The sequence below is a fragment of the Stegostoma tigrinum genome, chromosome 2 (genome assembly GCF_030684315.1).
Source record: "Stegostoma tigrinum isolate sSteTig4 chromosome 2, sSteTig4.hap1, whole genome shotgun sequence".
NCBI classification, from domain to species: Eukaryota; Metazoa; Chordata; class Chondrichthyes; order Orectolobiformes; family Stegostomatidae; genus Stegostoma; species Stegostoma tigrinum.
This window is the reverse complement of record NC_081355.1, coordinates 83858556-83880902: the sequence shown is the minus strand read 5'-3', so window position 1 is coordinate 83880902 and position 22347 is coordinate 83858556. Positions and strand designations below refer to the sequence as shown.

The window sequence follows — 22347 nt, the reverse complement described above, 5'->3', positions numbered from 1 at the left end:
AGCTAATATACCCACCAAGCTGTCAGTCTCAGTGACAGTCTTGCCAATGCTTCCTCGGAGACCTCTGTAGCCTATTCCTCAGAAATGGAGGAGTTAATGTCCAGAGGGACCTATCTCTTCAGGGTAATGGTTGTGTGGATGCCGCTCATTCCTGCAGAAGATGAGAGGGAGTTAATTGCTCCAGAGGGGTAGAAGCTTGATCATGTCGAAAATACTTTTGACAGAGCAGCATGGTGGCTCAGAGGTCAGTACTGTTGCCTCATGGTGCCAGGGACCTGGGTTTGATTCCATCCTCAGATGACATTCTGTGTGTAGTTTGCAAATTCTCGCCATGTCTAAATAGGTTTCCTCTGGGTGTTCAGGATTCCTCCCACAGATCAAAGATATGCAGGTTAGGTGGATTAGCCATGCTAAATTGCCATTGTGTCCGGAATGTGCAGGCTAGGTGGAGACGAGTAATGCAGGGTTTTGTGGATAGAGTAGGAGGGTGAATCTGTGTGGAATGCTCTTCGGATGGTCCGTGTGGCCTCAATGCCCTGCTTCCACACTGTAGGGAGTCTATGATTTGATGGCAGTTAGGGAACAATAGCACAACACTTGAATATGTATTTTACTTGGTTGCCAGAACACAGATCTCAATATCACCCTGACTGGTCATGGTCTTCTTCAAAGTATTGTCTTCTCATAGGGGACAAATGAACAGATGAATGGTGGGTACCGAACTACCCATCTTTGCTCCCTCTGCCTTATTGTGTGCTGTTTACACCTGGAATGAGACACTGTCAGTGAATGAGTGGGATGGCAAGGTAGCTGTCCTTAGTGAGTCAGTAGCAAAGGACAGGAAGAATTAATAGACTGGAGGGAATGGGGTGGATGAGAATGTCTGAAGGAAGATGCTGAATGCAACATTCGGAGTTTTAGACTGTGAACACTGGTGGGATTTGTGCGCAGTGGCAGAGTTAGAGAGAGCAAAAGGTAGCAGAAAGAAAATGGTGACGTTTATCCTTGCAGAAGATCATTCATTGTTGCTCGGAAATGTGGACAACACATTGACCCAGGCAGAAACCTGGGATTAGTCTGGCATGGACTGATACCATGGTCTTCCCTGGCAGACCTGAGGAAAGAGGATAGCCTTCCCATCCAACATTCCATTCAGCAAACCTTTCAAGTCTTTGTCAGGAAAGCAGGGTGCCAACTTGTCTCTAGCAGCCATTGGTGTGAAAATTCTTCACACACTACAATTGCAAGGGACAAGTGAACTGGTACACAGCTTAAAATGACACTGGTGGCAGGAAACCGAAAAGATCCCAGCAGGGGAAAGCAATTCCATTAACGCGGAGTACAAAAGAGATTGAGACCAGCGCCATGAGGGCATGGTGCATAGGTAACAAGGCAAGCAGAGTTAAATTGCACATGAAAACTTGCCAGAGCTCACAGGAAGAAACCCTTTCCCACTTAATCAAATTGTGGTATTAAACTGAACTGAATTGAATTAAATTTGCTTTATTGTCACATGTACTCAAATGAGTACAGGGAAAAGTTTGTAAGTTGTCACTTACAACACCATGTTTAGGTACAAAAGGTACCTAGGTACTGCTTCTTCAATGATATGCAGTGGAGGCCACCGAGACCAACATCAACTGTGCCTGGAGGACCATCAATGCGGTGAAAGATGCTCTTTGGTCTGCCCGCAACTTGCTGGTCTGCCAGCTGAAAGAACTGACCCCGACCGAGTGTTGCAGACTGGCACGCTCCAAGTTCCAGGACTATGTGCTGAGGGACGCGCTAAAGCTTGGGGCAGCCGCCGCCAAGGCACGGTGGGGAAAGACCACCGTATGAAACCCCTCGTCCAGATTAGAAACAAGGGCCCTATCTGGTAACTGGGCCCAGCTGGTGCCTTCCCCAACTGGTCAGGGGGCCAGCGGGGGCTGTGCGGGGAGACGACTGCCGGGGTATTTTCTTTGCTTTTTCTTCTTTGTTTTGTTTTTTCCCTTTAGTTGGTGTACGTACCCCCTGGGTAACCCGGAGCGGCTTGCATGACTGGGTAGGTGTATAAATGTTGTATTTTTTGTACATTCTATGAATAAAGTATATTTTCTCAAATAGAAAAAAGATATGCAGTGGAGGCTGGGACATTAATGTCTTCAAGGCAGAGATTGATAAATTCTTGATCTCACAAGGAATCAAGGGCTATGGGGGCAGTGCAGGGAAGTGGAGTTGAAATGCCCATCACCCATGATTAAATGGCAGAGTGGACTCAATGGGCCGAATGGCCTTACTTCCACTCCTATGTCTTATGATCTAATACAGTTGACTATTATAAAGGATATAGTGAAAATAGTTTAATCTTAAAACATTTCTGTTACTGGATTTCACGCAACACATGACCTACCTTTCACCACTTTTATCACATCGCAGTTAGGGTCTATGCCACCAATGTGTTTGGGATGGGCTGGATTACTTCGACCATCAAAAACAAGGGCTGATATGATAACAAAGTGATATAAAAAAAAATGTATCAGATGGCTTTGCTGCATTACATACAAAGATTCTTATTCAAAAGAAGTTTTAAATAAACATTGCATTTATTCAGATTTAAATTTCATCAAGATAAAGGCCATGCTCTAAGTTTTCTGATGTGTTATTTAAATTACTAACCATATTTACTCCCAAATTAGTATGTAGACAACTCATGCTAATATTAGCATCTTCTACTTCTATGGCAAGATATCATTCTTAACTAAGAATACCAGAAATATAAGTGCAGTACCATTTAACTTAGACACAAGATTAAGTTTTGAGGTGTTACAAACCCTTTTGGGAAAGTGTGCAGATACTCAAGTTTCACTAGTTCCAGCGTCATCATAAAAGTTAAAGAATTAATCAAAGTATTCAAAAGTCCCCAACCTACTGACGGATAGGCTCAGGTTAACAAAACACTGACCAGGTTTCTGTACTTAACAAGAACTACTACTTAATACAAATAAAGAAATATTAATGACAAGCAAACAATGATTTTTTTCTGAAGGCGGCTCTGGGCCCGAAACATCAGCTTTCCTGCTCTTATGATGTTGCTTGGCCTGCTGTGTTCATCGAGCTCTAAACCTTGTTATCTCAGATTCTGCAGTACCTACAGTTCCTACTATCTCTGAATGAACTACCAATATGTAACTCAAAAAACTAAGCCCTTTTAAACCTGTAGACTAATGCACACAGACAGAGACAAATTTCAAAAAAACTGTCGTGGGCATGTAAACAAAGTTGAGGAACCCGCAGTTCAGTCGTACGAGACCACAGGATTCAATGAGCTGAACTGGGGCACAAACAGGACATAATTACACTGTTGCATGTAGTCTATAGGCCACTAGCTACTTGAATGGATGTGGAACCACATATCTGTAGGTAAATTACAGAGAGATGCCATACTGCAGTTATAATGGGACACATTAATTACCCATCATTGACTGGGATACTTGTAGTCAATGTGAGTAGTGAGGCACAAATATCCCTGGATTGCATGCAGGAGAGCTTCCCACAATAGATGCTTTCAGTTCAATAAGAAAGGATGTCCTGCTGGACCTGGTTATTGGAAATGAGATGGGCCAAGAAGATAAAGTGGCATTTGGATGACTTTCAGGAGACAGTGATCATTGCATCATTAGGGTTAGGATGGTGTTGGAGAATGACATGCAATAATTCAGAGACAGAGAAATCAATTGACAGGGAGTGGGCTTCAATGTGACAAGAAGTAGGCAGGATTGACTGGAACAAGAGGTTGGCGGGAAAAATTGTAACTGAACAATGGGCTACATTCGAAGAGAAGGTTCGGATACAGTCCAGGTATATTCCCGCAAATGGGGAATGTTGAACAAAAAAAATACAGAGCTTCCTGGATGACAAAGGAGATAGACATTAAGGTAAATTAAAAATGTGTCCTTGTGTCAAGTTCAGGCAGAAAATAAAATTGAGAAGCAAAGTTCAAAGGTTCAGAGGGGAAGGGAAAAGCAAATGAGAGAAGCAAAGAGGAATAATGAGAAAATCTTGGCAATCAACATAAAAAGCTGTCCCAAAGTCTTTTTTTTCAAATAGCCATATAAATAATAAAAGGGTGGTAAAATGAGCAGTAGGGCCAAAAATGGACCCCAAAAAGGGATTTACACTTACAGGCAGGGAAGACTGAAGTGTTAAACGAATAATTGGAATCTGTCTTTACCAAAGAGAGAGGGAACTCACTCACTGGAAGGATTCAAAATTCATAGAGCTGAAATGTTGGATAGACTGTGGGGACTTAAAGTTGACAAGACACTGGGAATAGATGAAATGTATACAAGGAGTTAAGGAAGGGAGAATGGAAATTACATTGGCACTGGCCACAATCTATCAATCAGTCTCCTGTAGGCTCATGGGAGCTACTAGATGACTGAAAAATTGCAAACATTACAGCTTTGTTCAAGGAAGCCTCAAAGGATAAGCCCAGCAATTACATAGAGAAATGTGGGTTATTAGAAAGAATCAGCATGGATTTCTCAAAGGAAAATCATACTTAACTAAAGTGCTGGAGCTTTTCAAAGAGGTAACAGAAAGATTCAACGAGTGTAATGGTGCAAATATGGTGTACAAGGATGAGTCCTGAAACATTAACTCTGCTTTCTCTCCACAGACACTGCTGGACCTACTCAGTTTTTCCAATAATTTCTGTTTTTGATTCTGATTTCCAGCGTCTACGATTCTTTGGAGGATGGGAAGGGGATTCTGAAATAAATAGGGAGAAAGGGGGAGGCGAATAGAAGATGGATAAAGAAGATAGGTGGAGAGAAGATAGATAAGTCAAAGAGGTCAGGTTGGAGCCAGTGAAGGTGAATGTAGGTGGGGAGTTGTGGAGGGGATAGGTCAGTCCAGGGAGGACGGACAAGTCAAGAAAACGGGCTGAGGTTGGTGGGTAGGAGATGGGGGTGGGGCTTGAGGTGGGAGGAATGGTTAGGGAGGCGGGGACTAGCTGGGCTGATTTTGGGATGTGGTCAAGGGAGGGGAGATTTTGAAGGCTGTGAAGTCCACATTGATACCCTTGGGCTGCAGGGTTACCAAGCAAAATATGAGATGCTGTTCCTGCAGCTTTCGGGTGGCGTCATTGCGGCAATGCAGGAGGTCCAGGATGGACATGTCGTCCAAGGAGTGGGAGGGGGAGTTGAAATGGTTCGCGACTGGGAGGTGTAATTGTTTGGTGCGAACTGAGTGTAGGTGTTCCACAAAGCAGTCCCCAAGCCTTTGCTTGGGTTCCCCCATATAGAGGAGGCCACAACGGGAACAGCAGATACAGTATACCACATTAGCAGATGTGCTGGCAAGCATTTGTTTGATGTGGAAGATCTTCTTAGGGACTGGGATGGGGGTGAGGGGGTAGATGTAGGGACAGGTGTAGCACTTGCTTTGGTTCCAGGGAAAAGTGCTGGGGGTGGTGGGGCTGGAGGGGAGTGTGGAGCGGACAAGGGAGTCACGGTGAGTGTGGCCCCTCCGGTAAGCAGATAAGGGTGGGGAGGGAAAAAAGTGTCTTTGGTAGTGGGGTCAGATTGCAGAAGGCGGAAATGTCAGAGGATGATGCGTTGGATTTTTATTAAAGATGAAGAGGTTGAGGGAGGGTAGGAGGCCTTGGGGGCGGTGTCCAGGAAAAGGGGTTGTGCTGGAGGCGGTAGAAGGGGTCAGTAGAGGGAGGGTTAGGCTCACAGTTAGAGAAGTAATTTATTAGATATTAAGTTCACCTGCACATCTGCTAATGTGGTATCAAAAAGGGTATCAATGTGGACTTCATAAGCTTCAAAATCTCCCCTCCCCCGACCACATCCCAAAACCATGCCAGCTAATCCCTGCCTCCCTACCTATTCCTCCCACCTCAAGCCCCACCCCCATCTCCTACCCACTAACCTCATCCCACCTCCTTGACCTGTCCGTCCTCCTTGGACTGACCTATCCCCTCCCTAACTCCCCACCTACATTCACCTTCACTGGCTCTAACCCCGTCTCTTTGACCTGTGTCTCCTCTCACCCTATCTTCTCCTTTATCCATCTTCTATTTGTCTCCCCCTGACTCCCTATTTATTTCAGAATCCCCTTCCCCCCCCGCCATTTCTGAAAAAGGGTCTCGACCCGAAATGTAAAACTTTCCTGCTCCTCTGATGCTGCTTGGCCTGCTATGTTCATCCAGCTTCACACCTTGTTATCTCTCATTCCTGCAGAGGTGTATTATCTTGTTTGTTATTTACAGAATCATAGAACCCCACAGTATGAAAAAGAGGGGACTCAGCCCACTGAGTCTGCACTAGCCCTCTGAACAGCATCTCACACAGTTTCAGTCCCCACCCTGTCCTCATGACTCTCCATTTAGAATGGATCATTCACATAACCTACATGCTATACGGCAATTTAGCAGGACCAATCCACCTACAAATCTTTGGATTGCGGGAGGAAACCAGTGTAACTAGTACAGTCCCTCTTCCGCACCTACACAGGCCCCAAACCCCACCTCCTCCTCCGTTACACTGATGACTGTATCGGCGCCGCCTCTTGCTCCCCAGAGGAGCTCGAACAGTTCATCCACTTCACCAACACCTTCCACCCCAACCTTCAGTTCACCTGGGCCATCTCCAGCACATCCCTCACCTTCCTGGACCTCAGTCTCCATCTCAGGCAACCAGCTTGTAACTGATGTCCATTTCAAGCCCACCGACTCCCACAGCTACCTAGAATACACCTCCTCCCACCCACCCACCTGCAAAAATTCCATCCCCTATATCCAATTCCTCCGCCTCCACCACATCTGCACCCACGATGAGGCATTCCACTCCCGCACATCCCAGATGTCCAAGCTCTTCAAGGACCGCAACTTTCCCCCCACAGTGGTCGAGAACGCCCTTGACCGCGTCTCCCGCATTTCCCGCAACACATCCCTCACACCCCGCCCCCACCACAACCGCCCAAAGAGGATCCCCCTCGTTCTCACACACCACCCCACCAACCTCCGGATATAATGCATCATCCTCCGACACTTGCCATCTACAATCCGACCCCACCACCCAAGACATTTTCCATCCCCACCCTTGTCTGCTTTCCAGAGAGACCACTCTCTCTGTGACTCCCTTGTTCGCTCTACACTGCCCTCCAACCCCACCACACCCAGCACCTTCCCCTGCAACCGCAGGAAATGTTACACTTGCCCCCACACCTCCTCCCTCACCCCTATCCCAGGCCCCAAGATGACTTTCCATATTAAGCAGAGGTTCACCTGCACATCTGCCAATGTGGTATACTGCATCCACTGTACCTGGTGTGGCTTCCTCTACACTGGGGAAACCAAGCAGAGGCTTGGGGACCGCTTTGCAGAGCACCTCCACTCAGTTCGCAATAAACAACTGCACCTCCCAGTCGCAAACCATTTCCACTCCCCCTCCCATTCTTTAGATGACATGTCCATCATGGGCTTCCTGCAGTGCCACAATGATGCCACCCGAAGGTTGCAGGAACAGCAACTCATATTCCGCTTGGGAACCCTGCAGCCCGATGGTATCAACGTGGACTTCACCAGCTTCAAAATCTCCCCTTCCCCCACCGCATCCCAAAACCAGCCCAATTCGTCCCCTCCCCCCACTGCACCACACATGCAGCCCAGCTCTTCCCCTCCACCCACTGCATCCCAAAACCAGTCCAACCTGTCTCTGCTTCCCTAACCTGTTCTTCCTCTCGCCCATCCCTTCCTCCCACCCCAAGCCGCACCTCCATCTCCTACCTACTAACCTCATCCCACCTCCTTGACCTGTCCGTCTTCCCTGGACTGACCTATCCCCTCCCTACCTATACTCTCCTCTCCACCTATCTTCTTTTCTCTTCATCTTCGGTCCGCCTCCCCCTCTCTCCCTATTTATTCCAGAACCCTCGCCCCATCCCCCTCTCTGATGAAGGGTCTAGGCCCGAAACATCAGCTTTTGTGCTCCTGAGATGCTGCTGGGCCTGCTGTGTTCATCCAGCCTCACATTTTATTACCTAGTACATACCCACTTGGACACAGGGACAAGCAAGCTCCACACAGTCACCCAAGGCTTGAATTGAACCCAGGTCCCTGATACTGTGAAGGCAGCTGTGCTAACCATGGAGCCACCACGCCACCCAAAGGGTCCCAATCTGAAACGTCAACTTTCCTGTTCCTCTGATGCTGCCTGGCCTGTCGTGTCCCTCCAGCTCCACACTGTTATCCCTGGTGGAATATACTTAGTTTGATACATTGAGTATGCTTAGTTGATAACATGTTTTTCCACTTGTTGAAAGAAAAAGTTTTGTTTATAATACATGAGTTGTTTTTGATTTTAAAGAAACCAAGTGAAAATCTCTTATTATGATAAAAGGCAATAAAAAGAAATCACTTGGCCATTTTGGTGATTGTATTAAAAATCTGACACTAATGTTATGACTTGTGGAGTACAGAGGTTTGATTATCAGGTCATACCTCCCATCAATCGTACAAGAATGTTAAGGGTGTACTTTATGCCCATTCTCTCGTCAGAGAGTGGACAAAATACCAAAATTTTACTGAAGCCTAAAAAGAGATACTATAAAATTAAGAAAAATAAAAATAAAGGGAAGGTCTTGTGACACAGTTAATAGTTTTTGTTCCACGAATCAGAAGCTCAGGTTTCAAGTTCTACTCTAATACCTGATTATCAAAGAGGGTGGATTCATAATGTAGCCAAATAAACTGGTCAATCCTTCCAACATATGTCAATCACAGACTATGAAAGCAGGGCAGATTCCTGGTTAGCCATGTGATGGAAACGAATTGGAACCTCTACTATCACTAATCGTAGCTGTACTCTAGGACACACATGTAAAAGTGTGTGCCGCCATGGCATCTTGAAGTCTGAGGTTGTCCATTTGGTTCATTCAGCTGGACATTAGATTACTGCCAACAGGAAGGGTGCAATTCTCTTTCACATGTTCTATCTTTCATTTGCCTCCGTTATTCTTTCTCAGTCCACAGAAGTTAATGCTGGTCAGCTTTTCTGCTTTGGTTTGCCTTATATACCCAACATCTGCCATATTTTGTATCAACCTTTTTGGTTTGACATGGCAACATGTGGCATATTTCTAGTTAAAGTAGATTACAGTAAACTGTCAGTGTTCATTTCAAAGCTTTTCACTCATACTTACTGTGCTGGTTGATGAGCATGCGGATAGAGATTCGGCTCAAATAGAATCGGTCTAAAAAGTATTGCACGTTTTGATTAACTATGGGATCCACCCCAAATGTTTCTTTATATTCTATGACTCCCTGGGCCATAGTTGGGACAACATCATTATGCCGATTTCGAATGTTGATCAGTGTATCTGAAAAGCTAAAACACATATTACTGACAAATCATTTATCTGTGGTAATTTGTATAACTTAAAGTAGCCCCATTTGGCTGATGTTGAGAATAACTTAAATGGGAGGCACAAAGTAATAAGCTTATTGGGATAGTACATACAACTAGTTGGACTCTCAATTCCACATGAGGGAATCACGACACTAGCATTAAAAAGGTTAAGCAGTCAATAGATCAGCGGAATGATTGAACCCAGGCAGGAATGGAGGTAGATGAAGGTACTGCAACTGGGGCAAAGACAGGGCACTTGAGAAGGAGAGTTGGGAATGTGGGGCAAGCAGGCAGAAGATTGGACCAGCAGACATGAGCAGAGAAAAGAGAATTTTGAATATTTCACTGTTTAACACTTTTATTTGTAATGATATTAAAGAAGATGGAGAATATATTTTGGTCAAACACAAAATACCTATGCAGTGGAACTGCATTCTACACAGTTTGGAGGACAGTTTGCTGACTCATACTCCAGCATTTTACACATTTTCTGCTGTTCATTTTTAAATGTTATTGGAATCAAAACATGAATTTCTTGAATCAAATTGGAATTTTCAAAAAAAAAATACTAAAGGCATAATGCAACTTACTCTGACAAAACTCTGTAACTATCAGGGCTTTTATCCAAAAATTCCAGAATATCGGTGAGACTTTGCACATACCTAAACAGGAATAAAAGGCAAAAAAACAATGTAATTTAATCTAAAATATGCAAAAAAAGCAGTGAATGATAAATTAAAATGAAGGTTTGATAAACCATAAAATTTGAATAATTCCTGCTCAGAATAACATTTCTCAAACTCTTGATGATAATGGAGCATTGCCCAATTTTTATTCCAGACTGCAGGCCAGAAGCAGAATGCAAGTACAATTATTTTCTTTAGTCAATTCATCCCTGTTAATTGCCAAGAAAATACTGTGCACAGTGTAGTAAAAAGGTGTGGGACTCTGCTCAAGATAACAAAATGTGGAGCTGGATGAACAGAGCTGGGCTCGTTTTGGGATGCAGTGGGGGAGGGAATCACCAGCTTCAAAATCTCCCCTCCCCCCATTGCATCCCAAAACCAGCCCAGCTCGTCCCCGCCTGCCTAACCTGCTCTTCCTCTCACCTATCCCCTCCTCCCACCTCAAGCCACACCTCCATTTCCTACCTACTAACCTCATCCCACCCCCTTGATCTGTCTGTCCTCCCTGGACTGACCTATCCCCTCCCTATCTCCCCACCTATCTTCTCCTCTATCCATCTTCGGTCCACCTCCCTCTATTTCAGAATCCTCTCCCCATCCCCCTTTTCTGATGAAGGGTCTAGGCCTGAAATGTCAGCTTTTCTGCTCCTAAGATGCTGCTTGGCCTGCTGTGTTCATCCAGCTCCACACTTTGTTATCTCAGATTCTCCAGCATCTGCAGTTCCCATTATCTCGGGACTCTGTTCAAATCGTTATCTTGTTATCTACTTTTATCTTGCTTATGTTAATTTTGTTGAGTTCCAGACACCAATTCCATAAACTTTCTTGGAATGTATGGTAGGCTGACCTCTTTCTCTGCTGTAAATACAAACACAAAATAATGATTAAGCATGCCTACCGTTTTCTTATTTTCACTCACATCACAGTTATCAGCTTTTCAATGGGCCCACGTTGTTTCTTATTCCTAATGGAATTGCAATTTGCGTTGATTTGGAGATCCTTCCAATTACTTTTCATACTCCACTTTTGAAGCTTCAGCTATTTGCAATTCTGTGTACTGAATTTCCAAAATTTATTTCTGAAATCCAAAAGCTGTTCCTCAAATCTTTACCAATATGAGATCATTCAAGATGCTTTGTAGTGCAAATAGATCAACAGAGATTTTAGCTTCAGGCTCTGCAATTCGCTTCCTTATCCTGAAGCCTGTGAGCCATTTGTTCAAAAAGACTTTACCTAACAAAATAAAAGCTTTCTTTAAAAAAAAGTGATCTGCAATATGTCAAACATTAGTGAAGGCAGTCACATTAAAGAATTCCTGAATTTGAGAATCACCAGCCGGGGCAATTTAAAATTGAATATCAATGCCCAACTGCACTATTTTATTTCAAAACACCCTTTGACCTTTGTAGTTGAACAATCGAAGAAAAATGCTCCTGCTACCACAAGATCATTTCAGGAACACATTCTAATAGCTCTTCCTCTTGTGCATAAAGTGGAAATGACCCCAGAAATGATTCAGAACTGGCACTAGCATTCCAAGACAAATGCTCTACTTCTGGTACTTAGAGATAACATACATGTGGCATGAAAAAAAATTACCTTTCTATTGATATTTGAATGTTTTTGGCATTATCAAGCATTCAGAATATGCACATACAATAGGAAGATCAATTGCACAATAATCAATTTATGATTACACACAGCGTCAAAAAGACTTATGAGTATTTAAAAGCAGTTCTACATGACTAGAATGGGGAGACATCTGTTTTCAATGGCTGAAATATTGAGAGAACTAAATTGCCGAGGAAAGGTAATGTCAGAATATGTCACGTTCGCGCCTAAAGTTCAGCTAATCAGACTGTGATATTTTAATATTAAATTTAGAACTATAAATTGAACTAAAACTAGCTACAGCTTCCTGTTTTTTAGTTCTCATGTTGCTTGTTTTGCTAGTTTCTTGTTCTGAATTAAACATTTTACAACAGTTAGAGAACTGTACTTTTTGCACAGTACTATTTTAGACATTACTGCAGAATACAGCTAATATTTTTACAAAATATTTTAATTCAGGTCTCTTGTTTTCCTTATAACACAGACTTAAGCCTCATTTGAGAAACATAAAAAACCGCTGTCAATTGCAGAATAACATTAGACCATAAACATGACTTCCTGAGTGCCCTGACCCCACCGTCTCCTCTGTAAGACATTTCCTCTTAGATCAGCAACAGCTGGGAGACAAAAACAAAACTCCTGATTTTCACATCACATGAAGAGCACCAAGAAAGGTCAAGTCCAATACAAGCAATTCTGTTCATTTTTCCCTCCTGTTCCCCACTCACTCATACCAAACAGACAAAAAAACTGAGTCTTTCCAGTACAGTACAGCAATAATTCTACCTTTAAAACTTAATATTGGATCTGTGCTAAAAAGTAACAAACATCAAAGCAGAAGCAACTAATTAAAAGGAAAGAGGAGACAGATGGGGCAAAGAAAGAGGAGGGTCAAATGAGAAAGGGGGAGCAGAGAGGAGGCAGAGCTGAGAGAAGTGGGGAAATAGAAGTTATGAGGGGAGAAAGAGAGCAGGGAGGGTAGGGTGAAAGACAGGCAAGGAGGGGAGGCAGAAAGAAAGAAGGGGAGGGGGAAGAGATACGATGGTCTCCCTTCTGTAGGAAGGCTGTTGTGAAACTAGGAAGGGTTCAGAAAAAATTTATGAGGACATTGCCAGGTTTGGAGGTCTTGAGCTATAGGAAGATGCTGAAAGTGGTGGAGGCTGGTATGATTACAACATCTAAAAGGCATCCGGATGGTTATACGAATAGGAAGGGTTTAAACAGATATGGGCCAAATGGAACTAGATCTATATAGGATATCTGTTTGGCATGGATGAGTTATACCGAAGGATCTATTTCTGTGCTGTACATTTATGAGGGGCGAGAGAGGGAGGGGCGAGAGAGGGAGGGGCGAGAGAGGGAGGGGCGAGAGAGGGAGGGGCGAGAGAGGGAGGGGCGAGAGAGGGAGGGGCGAGAGAGGGAGGGGCGAGAGAGGGAGGGGCGAGAGAGGGAGGGGCGAGAGAGGGAGGGGCGAGAGAGGGAGGGGCGAGAGAGGGAGGGGCGAGAGAGGGAGGGGCGAGAGAGGGAGGGGCGAGAGAGGGAGGGGCGAGAGAGGGAGGGGCGAGAGAGGGAGGGGCGAGAGAGGGAGGGGCGAGAGAGGGAGGGGCGAGAGAGGGAGGGGCGAGAGAGGGAGGGGCGAGAGAGGGAGGGGCGAGAGAGGGAGGGGCGAGAGAGGGAGGGGCGAGAGAGGGAGGGGCGAGAGAGGGAGGGGCGAGAGAGGGAGGGGCGAGAGAGGGAGGGGCGAGAGAGGGAGGGGCGAGAGAGGGAGGGGCGAGAGAGGGAGGGGCGAGAGAGGGAGAGGGGCGAGAGAGGGAGGGGCGAGAGAGGGAGAGGGGCGAGAGAGGGAGAGGGGCGAGAGAGGGAGAGGGGCGAGAGAGGGAGAGGGGCGAGAGAGGGAGAGAGGCGAGAGAGGGAGAGAGGCGAGAGAGGGAGAGAGGCGAGAGAGGGAGAGAGGCGAGAGAGGGAGAGAGGCGAGAGAGGGAGAGAGGCGAGAGAGGGAGAGAGGCGAGAGAGGGAGAGAGGCGAGAGAGGGAGAGAGGCGAGAGAGGGAGAGAGGCGAGAGAGGGAGAGAGGCGAGAGAGGGAGAGAGGCGAGAGAGGGAGAGAGGCGAGAGAGGGAGAGAGGCGAGAGAGGGAGAGAGGCGAGAGAGGGAGAGAGGCGAGAGAGAGAGAGAGGCGAGAGAGAGAGAGAGGCGAGAGAGAGAGAGAGGCGAGAGAGAGAGAGAGGCGAGAGAGAGAGAGAGGCGAGAGAGAGAGAGAGGCGAGAGAGAGAGAGAGGCGAGAGAGAGAGAGAGGCGAGAGAGAGAGAGAGGCGAGAGAGAGAGAGAGGCGAGAGAGAGAGAGAGGCGAGAGAGAGAGAGAGGCGAGAGAGAGAGAGAGGCGAGAGAGAGAGAGAGGCGAGAGAGAGAGAGAGGCGAGAGAGAGAGAGAGGCGAGAGAGAGAGAGAGGCGAGAGAGAGAGAGAGGCGAGAGAGAGAGAGAGGCGAGAGAGAGAGAGAGGCGAGAGAGAGAGAGAGGCGAGAGAGAGAGAGAGGCGAGAGAGAGAGAGAGGCGAGAGAGAGAGAGAGAGAGAGAGAGGCGAGAGAGAGAGAGAGGCGAGAGAGAGAGAGAGGCGAGAGAGAGAGAGAGGCGAGAGAGAGAGAGAGGCGAGAGAGAGAGAGAGGCGAGAGAGAGAGAGAGAGAGAGGCGAGAGAGAGAGAGAGAGAGAGAGGCGAGAGAGAGAGAGAGGCGAGAGAGAGAGAGAGGCGAGAGAGAGAGAGAGGCGAGAGAGAGAGAGAGGCGAGAGAGAGAGAGAGGCGAGAGAGAGAGAGAGAGAGAGGCGAGAGAGAGAGAGAGAGAGGCGAGAGAGTGAGAGAGAGAGGCGAGAGAGAGAGGCGAGAGAGGCGAGAGAGAGAGGCGAGAGAGAGAGAGAGGCGAGAGAGAGAGAGAGAGGCGAGAGAGAGAGAGAGAGGCGAGAGAGAGAGAGAAGAATAAGAGTGAAGAGCGGTGAGAAAGAGAGACAGGTGAAAAGAGATGGGGTAAGATCGAGAGGAGAGAGAGTAAAGAGAAGGGGAGGAGTAAAGAGAGAAGGGAGAAAAAAGAAGGGGAGGGAGGAAGGAAGAGCGGAGGAGGGGTGCAAAAGACAGGATGGTTAGCTGGAAGCAAAAGTAAAGAAGGGGACAGATAAGAAGGAGGAGAGAGAAGACAGAGGAACAGAGAGGAGAGGCTCAAAGAGAGAGGGAGAATAAGAGAATGGAAGGGAAAGAGAGGGAAGAAAGTGAGAAGAGAAGGTGAGGGTGAGAGGACAGGTAACAGAGAGGGGAGAAATTGCAGGAGGAGAAAGAGAAAGGAGGAGACAGAGTAAAAAGCTGGGGGAGCTGTTTGATGATAGAGGAAAAGAGCACATAAGAAGGGTTGAGATAGGGGGAAATCAATGAAGAGGGGGGAGAGAAGAGGGGGATTAGGGAGAACAGAAAGGGGGGGAGAGAGAGAGAGAGAGAGAGAGAGAGAGAGAGAGAGAGAGAGAGAGAAAAAAAAGAGAGAGAAGATGAGGAAAAGAAAGAGGAGGGGGAAGAGAAAGAGGAACTGGAAGTGAGATCGCAGGAGGGAAGAGTGGAAGAGGAAGAGAGAGTGGAGAGGAGGAGAGAGGAGGGAAGAAGAAGACAGGAGGAGAGGGAAGGAAGGAGAGGGCAGGGGAGGGAGAGGGTAGTGCAGAGAAAAGAGAGGTGGGGAGGGCAATGGAAAGGGGCAGATGGGTGGGAGGAGGTAACAAAGTAGAGAGAAGCGCAGATGACAGAGGGGAGAGGGAAAACAGGGGGTGAAAGAATGAGGGGAAGAGACAGCTGAAAGGAAAGGGGAAAGAGAGGAGGGGGAAAAGAGAGAGGAGATGGGAAAATGAGAGAGGAGGGTAATGAGAGAGAGGGGGGTAGAGAAGAGAGAAGGGCGGGGAAAGGGAGTCTCAAACTGTCAACAGTGCTTTAAAGTTTGCAGACTCTACAGAAATACCATAAAGTTTAAGCTACAGAAGGCTTAAAATCTCATTCACTCACTCAAGAGGTTTAACCACAAAGCATCTAAAATTCAAGCACAATAGAATTGTTTTTAAAATGTTATACCCAGTATCATATTCTTGTCAGAGGGTTGAAATATTTTGTTATTTTTCCACTGAGTTCAACATCAAAAGCAAGAAGAACTGTGCACAATCTAGCAAGCTACACATTAGTTTTATCTCTTTTTATATTTTACAATATTTTGTGTAGCTGCTGAGGTCAAACTTTACTTTAGTGCAAGATTAATACTTTTTGAGTGATCTGTAGATCTGTCTGTGTGGAGTTTGCACATTCTCCCCATGTCTGTGTGGGTTTCCTCTGGGTGCTCCGGTTTCCTCCCACAGTCCAAAGATGTGCAGGCTAGGTGGATCGGCCATGCTAAATTGCCCGTAGTGTTCAGGGGTGTGTGGGTTATGGGGGATGGGCCTGGGTGGGATGCTCCAAGGGGCAGTATGGATCTGTTGGGCTGAAGGGCCTGTTTCCACACTGTAGGGAATCTAATCTAATCTAATCAACTGAAACATTTAATTTTACTTTATATATTTTATTAACTATAGAACAAAGAATAAAGAACAGTACAGCACAGGAACAACTTCAGCCCATAAAACCTGTGCCAACATATGATGCTTTCTGAAACAAAATAATCTTTACTTCTACGTATTCGATATCCTGCTATTCACTGCCTATTCATGCTATTGTATCTGCTCCTACAATTTCCTCTGGCAGTGCAGTCCAGGCAGTTACCACCTGTGTAAAACATCTGCCCCTCACATCTCTTCTATACTTTCCCCCTTTCACCTTAAACCTACGTACCCTGGTAATTGGCATTTCTACCCTGGGAACAAATCAGGTTTATTCAATCTCGCCTCATTGCTAATACCCTCTAAACCTGGTAACATCCTGGTAAACCGTTTCAGTGTCCACTCCAAAACTGACTTCCTTCTGGTGGTGTTGCAAGCAGAACTGTACACAATATTTCAAATGTGGCCAACCCAAAGTTCTATATCACTACACAATTTGCTAAATTTTATCCTCAATGCTCCAACTGATGAAGGCAAACATGCTATATAACTTCTTGACCAACTATTTCACTTGTGTTGTCACTTTCAGGGAACTATGGACCTGTACACCTGGATCTCTCCGTATGTTAATACTTCTAAGGATTCTGCCATTTACTGTATACTTCTGTCCTGTATTAGACCTTTTAAAATGCATCACCTTGCACTTGTCTCGATTAAATTCCATCTGCCATTTGTCTACCCAAATCTCCAGCCTATCTATATCCTGCTTTACCCTCTAACAATCCTCCTATCCACAACTCCCCTAATCTTTGTGCTATCTACAAACTTACAAATTAGACCATCTACATTTCCCTCCAAATCATTTACAAAAAAAGTGGTCCCTGCGGAATGCCACTGGTCACAGATCTCCAGTCAGAAAAACACCCTTCCATTGCTTCTCTGTCTTCCATAACCAAGCCAGTTCTAAATCCAGCTTATCAGCCTGCCAGGAGGTATCTTGTCTAAGACCCTGCTAAAGTCCATGCAGAAAACATCCATTACCCTGCCATCAATCATCTCTGTCACTTCCTCAACAAACTCAATCAAGTTTGAGAGACATTCTGTTGTTATATAATTGTCCACTACCATTCATGATTGGATATGGTTGGAGCGCAGAATTTTGTCTGAACTGTTGGTTATGGGATTGCATAAAACTGTCAATTGTGTGCTTACCTCCACTGCTTGGCATGCAAATAGTCCTGCATTTTAGCATCACTGGTTAATGTAAAATTTTTAGGTATGTTTAATGCTACTCCAGGTATGGCATCCTGTACAGTTTATCTCCCAGCCTGATGGTAAGGGAAAAATGGAGGTTGTAAGGTTATAGTTTGTGCTTGAATACACTTTTGCTGGTGCTGATGCTGATGCTGATGCCCTACACATCTCATGAATGATCTGTCCCAGTTTAGCATTGTGATAGTGTATACAACACAACAGAAGTTATCCTCAACATAAGAACAGACCTTGTCTCTGGAAAGATAGTACCATGCTCACTCCAACTGACACTGTCATGGCCAGACACATCTGCAACAAGCAGATTGGTGAAGAAAGGTTGAACTAGCTTTTTCCTTCTTGATAGTTCCCTCCCCACTTGGTCCAGGTCCAATCAAGTTACTATGCTCTTTTGGATTCAACCAGCTCAGTCAGTAATACTTGATAATGGACATTGGAGTCTTTCACCCAGGGTATATTCTATGCCTTTGCCACAATCTATACTTCCTCCAAGTGCTGTTCAACATGAAGTAAGACCGATTCATCAGCCAAGGGAAAGCAGTGGGTAGTAATCAGCAAGAGGTTTCCTTGCCTATATTTAACAATGACATCATGAAACTTCATGAGGTCAGATTCAGTTTTAAGGATCTCTAGTGTTTTTCCTTCATGACTGTGTACCTCTGTGCTGCCATCTCTGCTGTGTTTGGCTTACCGGTAGGGTATGCAAAAACCAGGGGTGGTGATAGTATTACCTGGCATCTATGAGGTATAATTTTCAGAGTGAGTATAATTATGGCATACCATTGCAGGAGAAATTTTGGGACAACTCTCCCAATTTTGGCATAAATTCACTGTTGTTGGATCGAGAGGGCTATTGCTATCATTGATTTCTAATTGGAAACTGGAGGTCCATCTGGTTCATTCCTTTGTTTAGCCCTTATAGAGGTTTCATACAATGAAGTGAATTGTTGGGCCATTTCAGAAAACAATTAAGAGTCACCTACATCTCTCTTGGTCTAGAGTCACATGTAAGCCAAATCAGGTAAGGACAGCACATTTCCTTCGAGAACGAGTTGGATTAAGTTAGGTCTTCATTCCAGATATTTACTGAATTCAAATTTCACCATCTGGGATTTGAGCCTGTTTCCTGGATTACTAGTCCAGTGACATCTCCACTATACAACCACCTCTCCTGAAAAATTAACATGCTTTAAGGAACCAAAGCAAGTATAAGAAGCATACACAAAAGCAGAAATTACTAGAAAAAAAACTCAGTAGGTCTGGCAGCATCTGTGGAGAGAAAACAGAGTTCACATTTGATTTCCGGTGGCCCTTTCCTCAGATCTTAAGAAGCACACTGCTGATCAATGTCAACACTATCCACAAAACAATGTATTCAAATTCACTCTCTGAGTAGAACACAATAATCTAAACATAAAGTTAAATAAAAACATCTTGCTGTACTTCATCTATTTTTCTCAACACTCACCAACTTTGAACAGTTTGAACAGATGGAGTTCCTAGCAAATTATCTGGAAGTAGGCTGATTTCCTTCATGATATTCGAAAGCCGTACTGGAAGTTCTTGTCGTAGAAATATGAAGGAGGTCTTTTCACAACCGTTTCTGGTACCTAAGGTAATAGTAATATTCAAGTCTTCAGCAAAAGTGTTTTGATCAAGATTATCATATGAACAAGTTATGCCTTCAGTTACAAGATTTGCAAGGGAAAATTGAAAAGCCCAATATAAAATACTCTAAATTTTTACAAAATGGTGGTTTACCAAGCATTCTTAACTTAATCATATTGGAGCATGATAACCTTATTTTATCAGGCATACAATGATGTCCAAAACCGAAATACAGGTGGTGAGGAGGCAATGACTTAATGGAATTGTCACTGGATTAATAATCTAGAACCCAGGTAATAATTTGGGGTCTTGGGTTCAAATCCCACCAAGGCACATGGTACAATTAGAATTCTAAAGAAATCTGAAAGTAAAATCTAATGATAACAATGATACCACTGTCAATTGTCATAGCGCCCTTTAGGGAAGGAAACTGCCATCTAAACCGGATCTGGCCTACATGTGACTTCGGACCAACAGTAATGTGGTTGTCCTCACCACCATCTGAAATGGCCTAGCAAGCCATTCTGTTGAATCGGACATCTTAAAAAGCATTGAAGAAAAATTTGTTGAAACCAGATAGATCATCTGGCAACAACTAAGGCATCAACTGAAGTACTGGCGACAACAATGACAAACACAATGACCTTGCAAAGTCCTCTTGACTAACATCTGGGGGCTTATGCCAAAATTGGGATATCCATCTCAAGCAATAGCCTGACAGTCATACTACTGGAATCATAACTTACTGGGTACATCCTGCTCCACCAGCAGGATAGACCCAGCAAAGGTGGGACAGTAATAGAGACAGGAAGAAGTTGCCCTCAGAGTCTTTAACATGGACCCCAGGTCCCATGACATGAGGTCAAGCATGGGCAAGGAAACCTTCTACTGATCACCATGTGCCACGCTACCCCAGTTGATGAATCAGTTATTCTTCATGTTGAACAGCACTTGAAGGAGCATGGCAAGTGACAAGGGCACAGAAAGTACACTGGAGTACTCGAGAGTTGCTCAACATCACCACTACTGACTGAGCTGGTCAAGCCCCAAAGGTCAGATGTCCTAGACTGGATTTGCAACAGGTGGTGAGGTCACCAAGAAAGTGAAAAAACACTTGTCTTCATCCTCACCAGTCTTCCAGGCACAGAAGTATCTGTCGATGACTATATCGGCAAGAGCGACCACCATATACAGATTTTTGTAGACAAAATCATGTTGTCAAATTGAGAATATTCTCGATTATGTTTTTGAGTCATAGAGCCATACAGCAAGGAAGTAGACGCTTCTGTTCAACTCGCCCACACCAAGCAAGTTTCCCAAACTAAACTAGTCCTGCTTGCCCGAATTTTGCCCATATCCCTCTAAACCTTTCCTGTTGATGTACCTGCCCAAATGTCTTTTAAATGTTGTAACTACCACTTTCTCTGGAAGTTCATTCCATATATGAACCACCATCTGTGTGAAAACATTGTCCTTCGGGTCTCTTAAACCTTTCTCCTCTCACTGTAAATATATCCTCCCTAGTTTTGAACCCCCCCCCCCCCCCCAAATCCTAATCATGTATTACACAATAAGTTGCTAGTGCTTATTTGGCAATATATCACAGCCTATACTCTTCCTTCTCAATAGATCCAACTCAAAGTATTGAAGGTTTAGTAGGATTTTCCTGATCTCTTCCTGTAGCATTAGTGAAAATCCTGGAGTTCCATTTCCCAAAGGAATTGCAGCAGGGAATTGGGAGAGTCTTTAGAGAAATCCCAGGTAAATGTTTGCAAGGAGGAAAAGTCATATCTGCAAACTTCAAAGTGCCAGAACCAGTAACTTCTTGCCTCAGCACCATTCCACAAATTAAGCATCTCTCCCTCTTCCGCACAGTTATCTCTCAGCCCCAGCCCTAGTGCTGTTTCTCCACCCTCCCTTTTTATCATCTGATCACACTGATACATTTTAAGTTGCTACCTTAGTTACAAGCTGATCATTCAGTGCACCAGAGAGTGTGCTACACTGGTGAAGTTGACATTTTTTGGGTGAGATAATGAGATGAAATCTTACCTGCTGTCTCAGGCACACATAAAAGATCTCGTGCTAATATGTGAAGAACAGCAAGAAAATTGTCATCATATTCTAACTGTTCCTCAGCTAAAACAAACAAAACTGATCATTTATCTACTCCGTGACATCCCAAGACACAAAATGGCTTCTGTGTTGTGTGGCTCTATCATCACGTTAAATGGAATGGACTTCAAACTGATCGACTATCTCAAGACCAGGCATCCACGAGGCACTGTTTGCCACCAACAGCTGCAGAATTGTACTCCAACACGATCCACAACCTCATGGTCCAGCACATCCCCTACTTAACCGCTACCATCAAGCCAGAAGATCAACCCTAGTTCAAGAAATGGGCAGGAGGACCTGATAGGAGCAGCACCAGGCATCCTAAAAATGAGGTGACAGCCAGACAAAGATACAAAACTGGGCTACGTGCATGACAAACAGCATAAGCAGCAAGTGATAGGGAGATCTAAGCAATTCTACAGCCAAGGGATCAGATCTAAACTCTGCAGTCCTGCCACTTCCAGTCATGAATGGTGTAGGTACTTACACAACTCACTGGAACCCATCCTCAATATGGAGGAGTCCAACACATCAATGCAAGAGAAAATAGTAAAGCATTTGTAACAATCTTAAGTCAGAAGTATCAAGTGGGTACCTTCTCCAGAGGTCACCAACATCAGGGATGTAAAGCTTCAGCCAATTCAATTCACTCCACACGATATCAAGAAGTGGCTAGAGGCAACTGATACTGCAAAGGCTATGGGCGCTGACAGCATTCTGGCAATAGGACTGAAGAGTTGTGCTCTAGAATTTACCATGCTGCCAACCAAATTGTTCCAGTACAGTTACCACACTGGCATCTACCCAACAATGTGGAAAATTGCCCAGGTATGTTCTGTACACAAAGGCCAGAACAAATCTAATTACAGCCAAAGGTAACATACTACAGATGTAGATATCTGAAATAAACAGAGAATGCTTTTGAAACTCAGCAATCTGGCAACATGTGTTGAGAGAGAAACAGGGTTACTGTCTTGAGTAATGTAATCTTTTCAGAACTACTGAGTTGCTCCAACACTCTCTGTGCTTGTTCCAAATAGGTCTACTTTCAATCGTCAGTAAAGTGACAGAAGGTGACATCAACAGTGCTATCAAGCAGCGTTTGCT

The 22347-nt window shown here is 44.8% G+C and overlaps 1 protein-coding gene across 1 annotated transcript in view; it reads right to left on the bottom strand.

Moving 5' to 3' along the window:
- Window positions 1-22347, bottom strand: part of pdk4 (pyruvate dehydrogenase kinase, isozyme 4) — a 58950-nt gene that overhangs the window by 30599 nt on the left and 6004 nt on the right. The window contains exons 2-5 of the mRNA XM_048554175.2: window positions 18983-19124; window positions 9989-10060; window positions 9193-9377; window positions 2393-2482 (exon numbers count right to left, since the gene is read on the bottom strand). Coding sequence (XP_048410132.1) covers window positions 2393-2482; window positions 9193-9377; window positions 9989-10060; window positions 18983-19124 — 489 coding nt within the window. The remainder of the gene's footprint in view (window positions 1-2392; window positions 2483-9192; window positions 9378-9988; window positions 10061-18982; window positions 19125-22347) is intronic.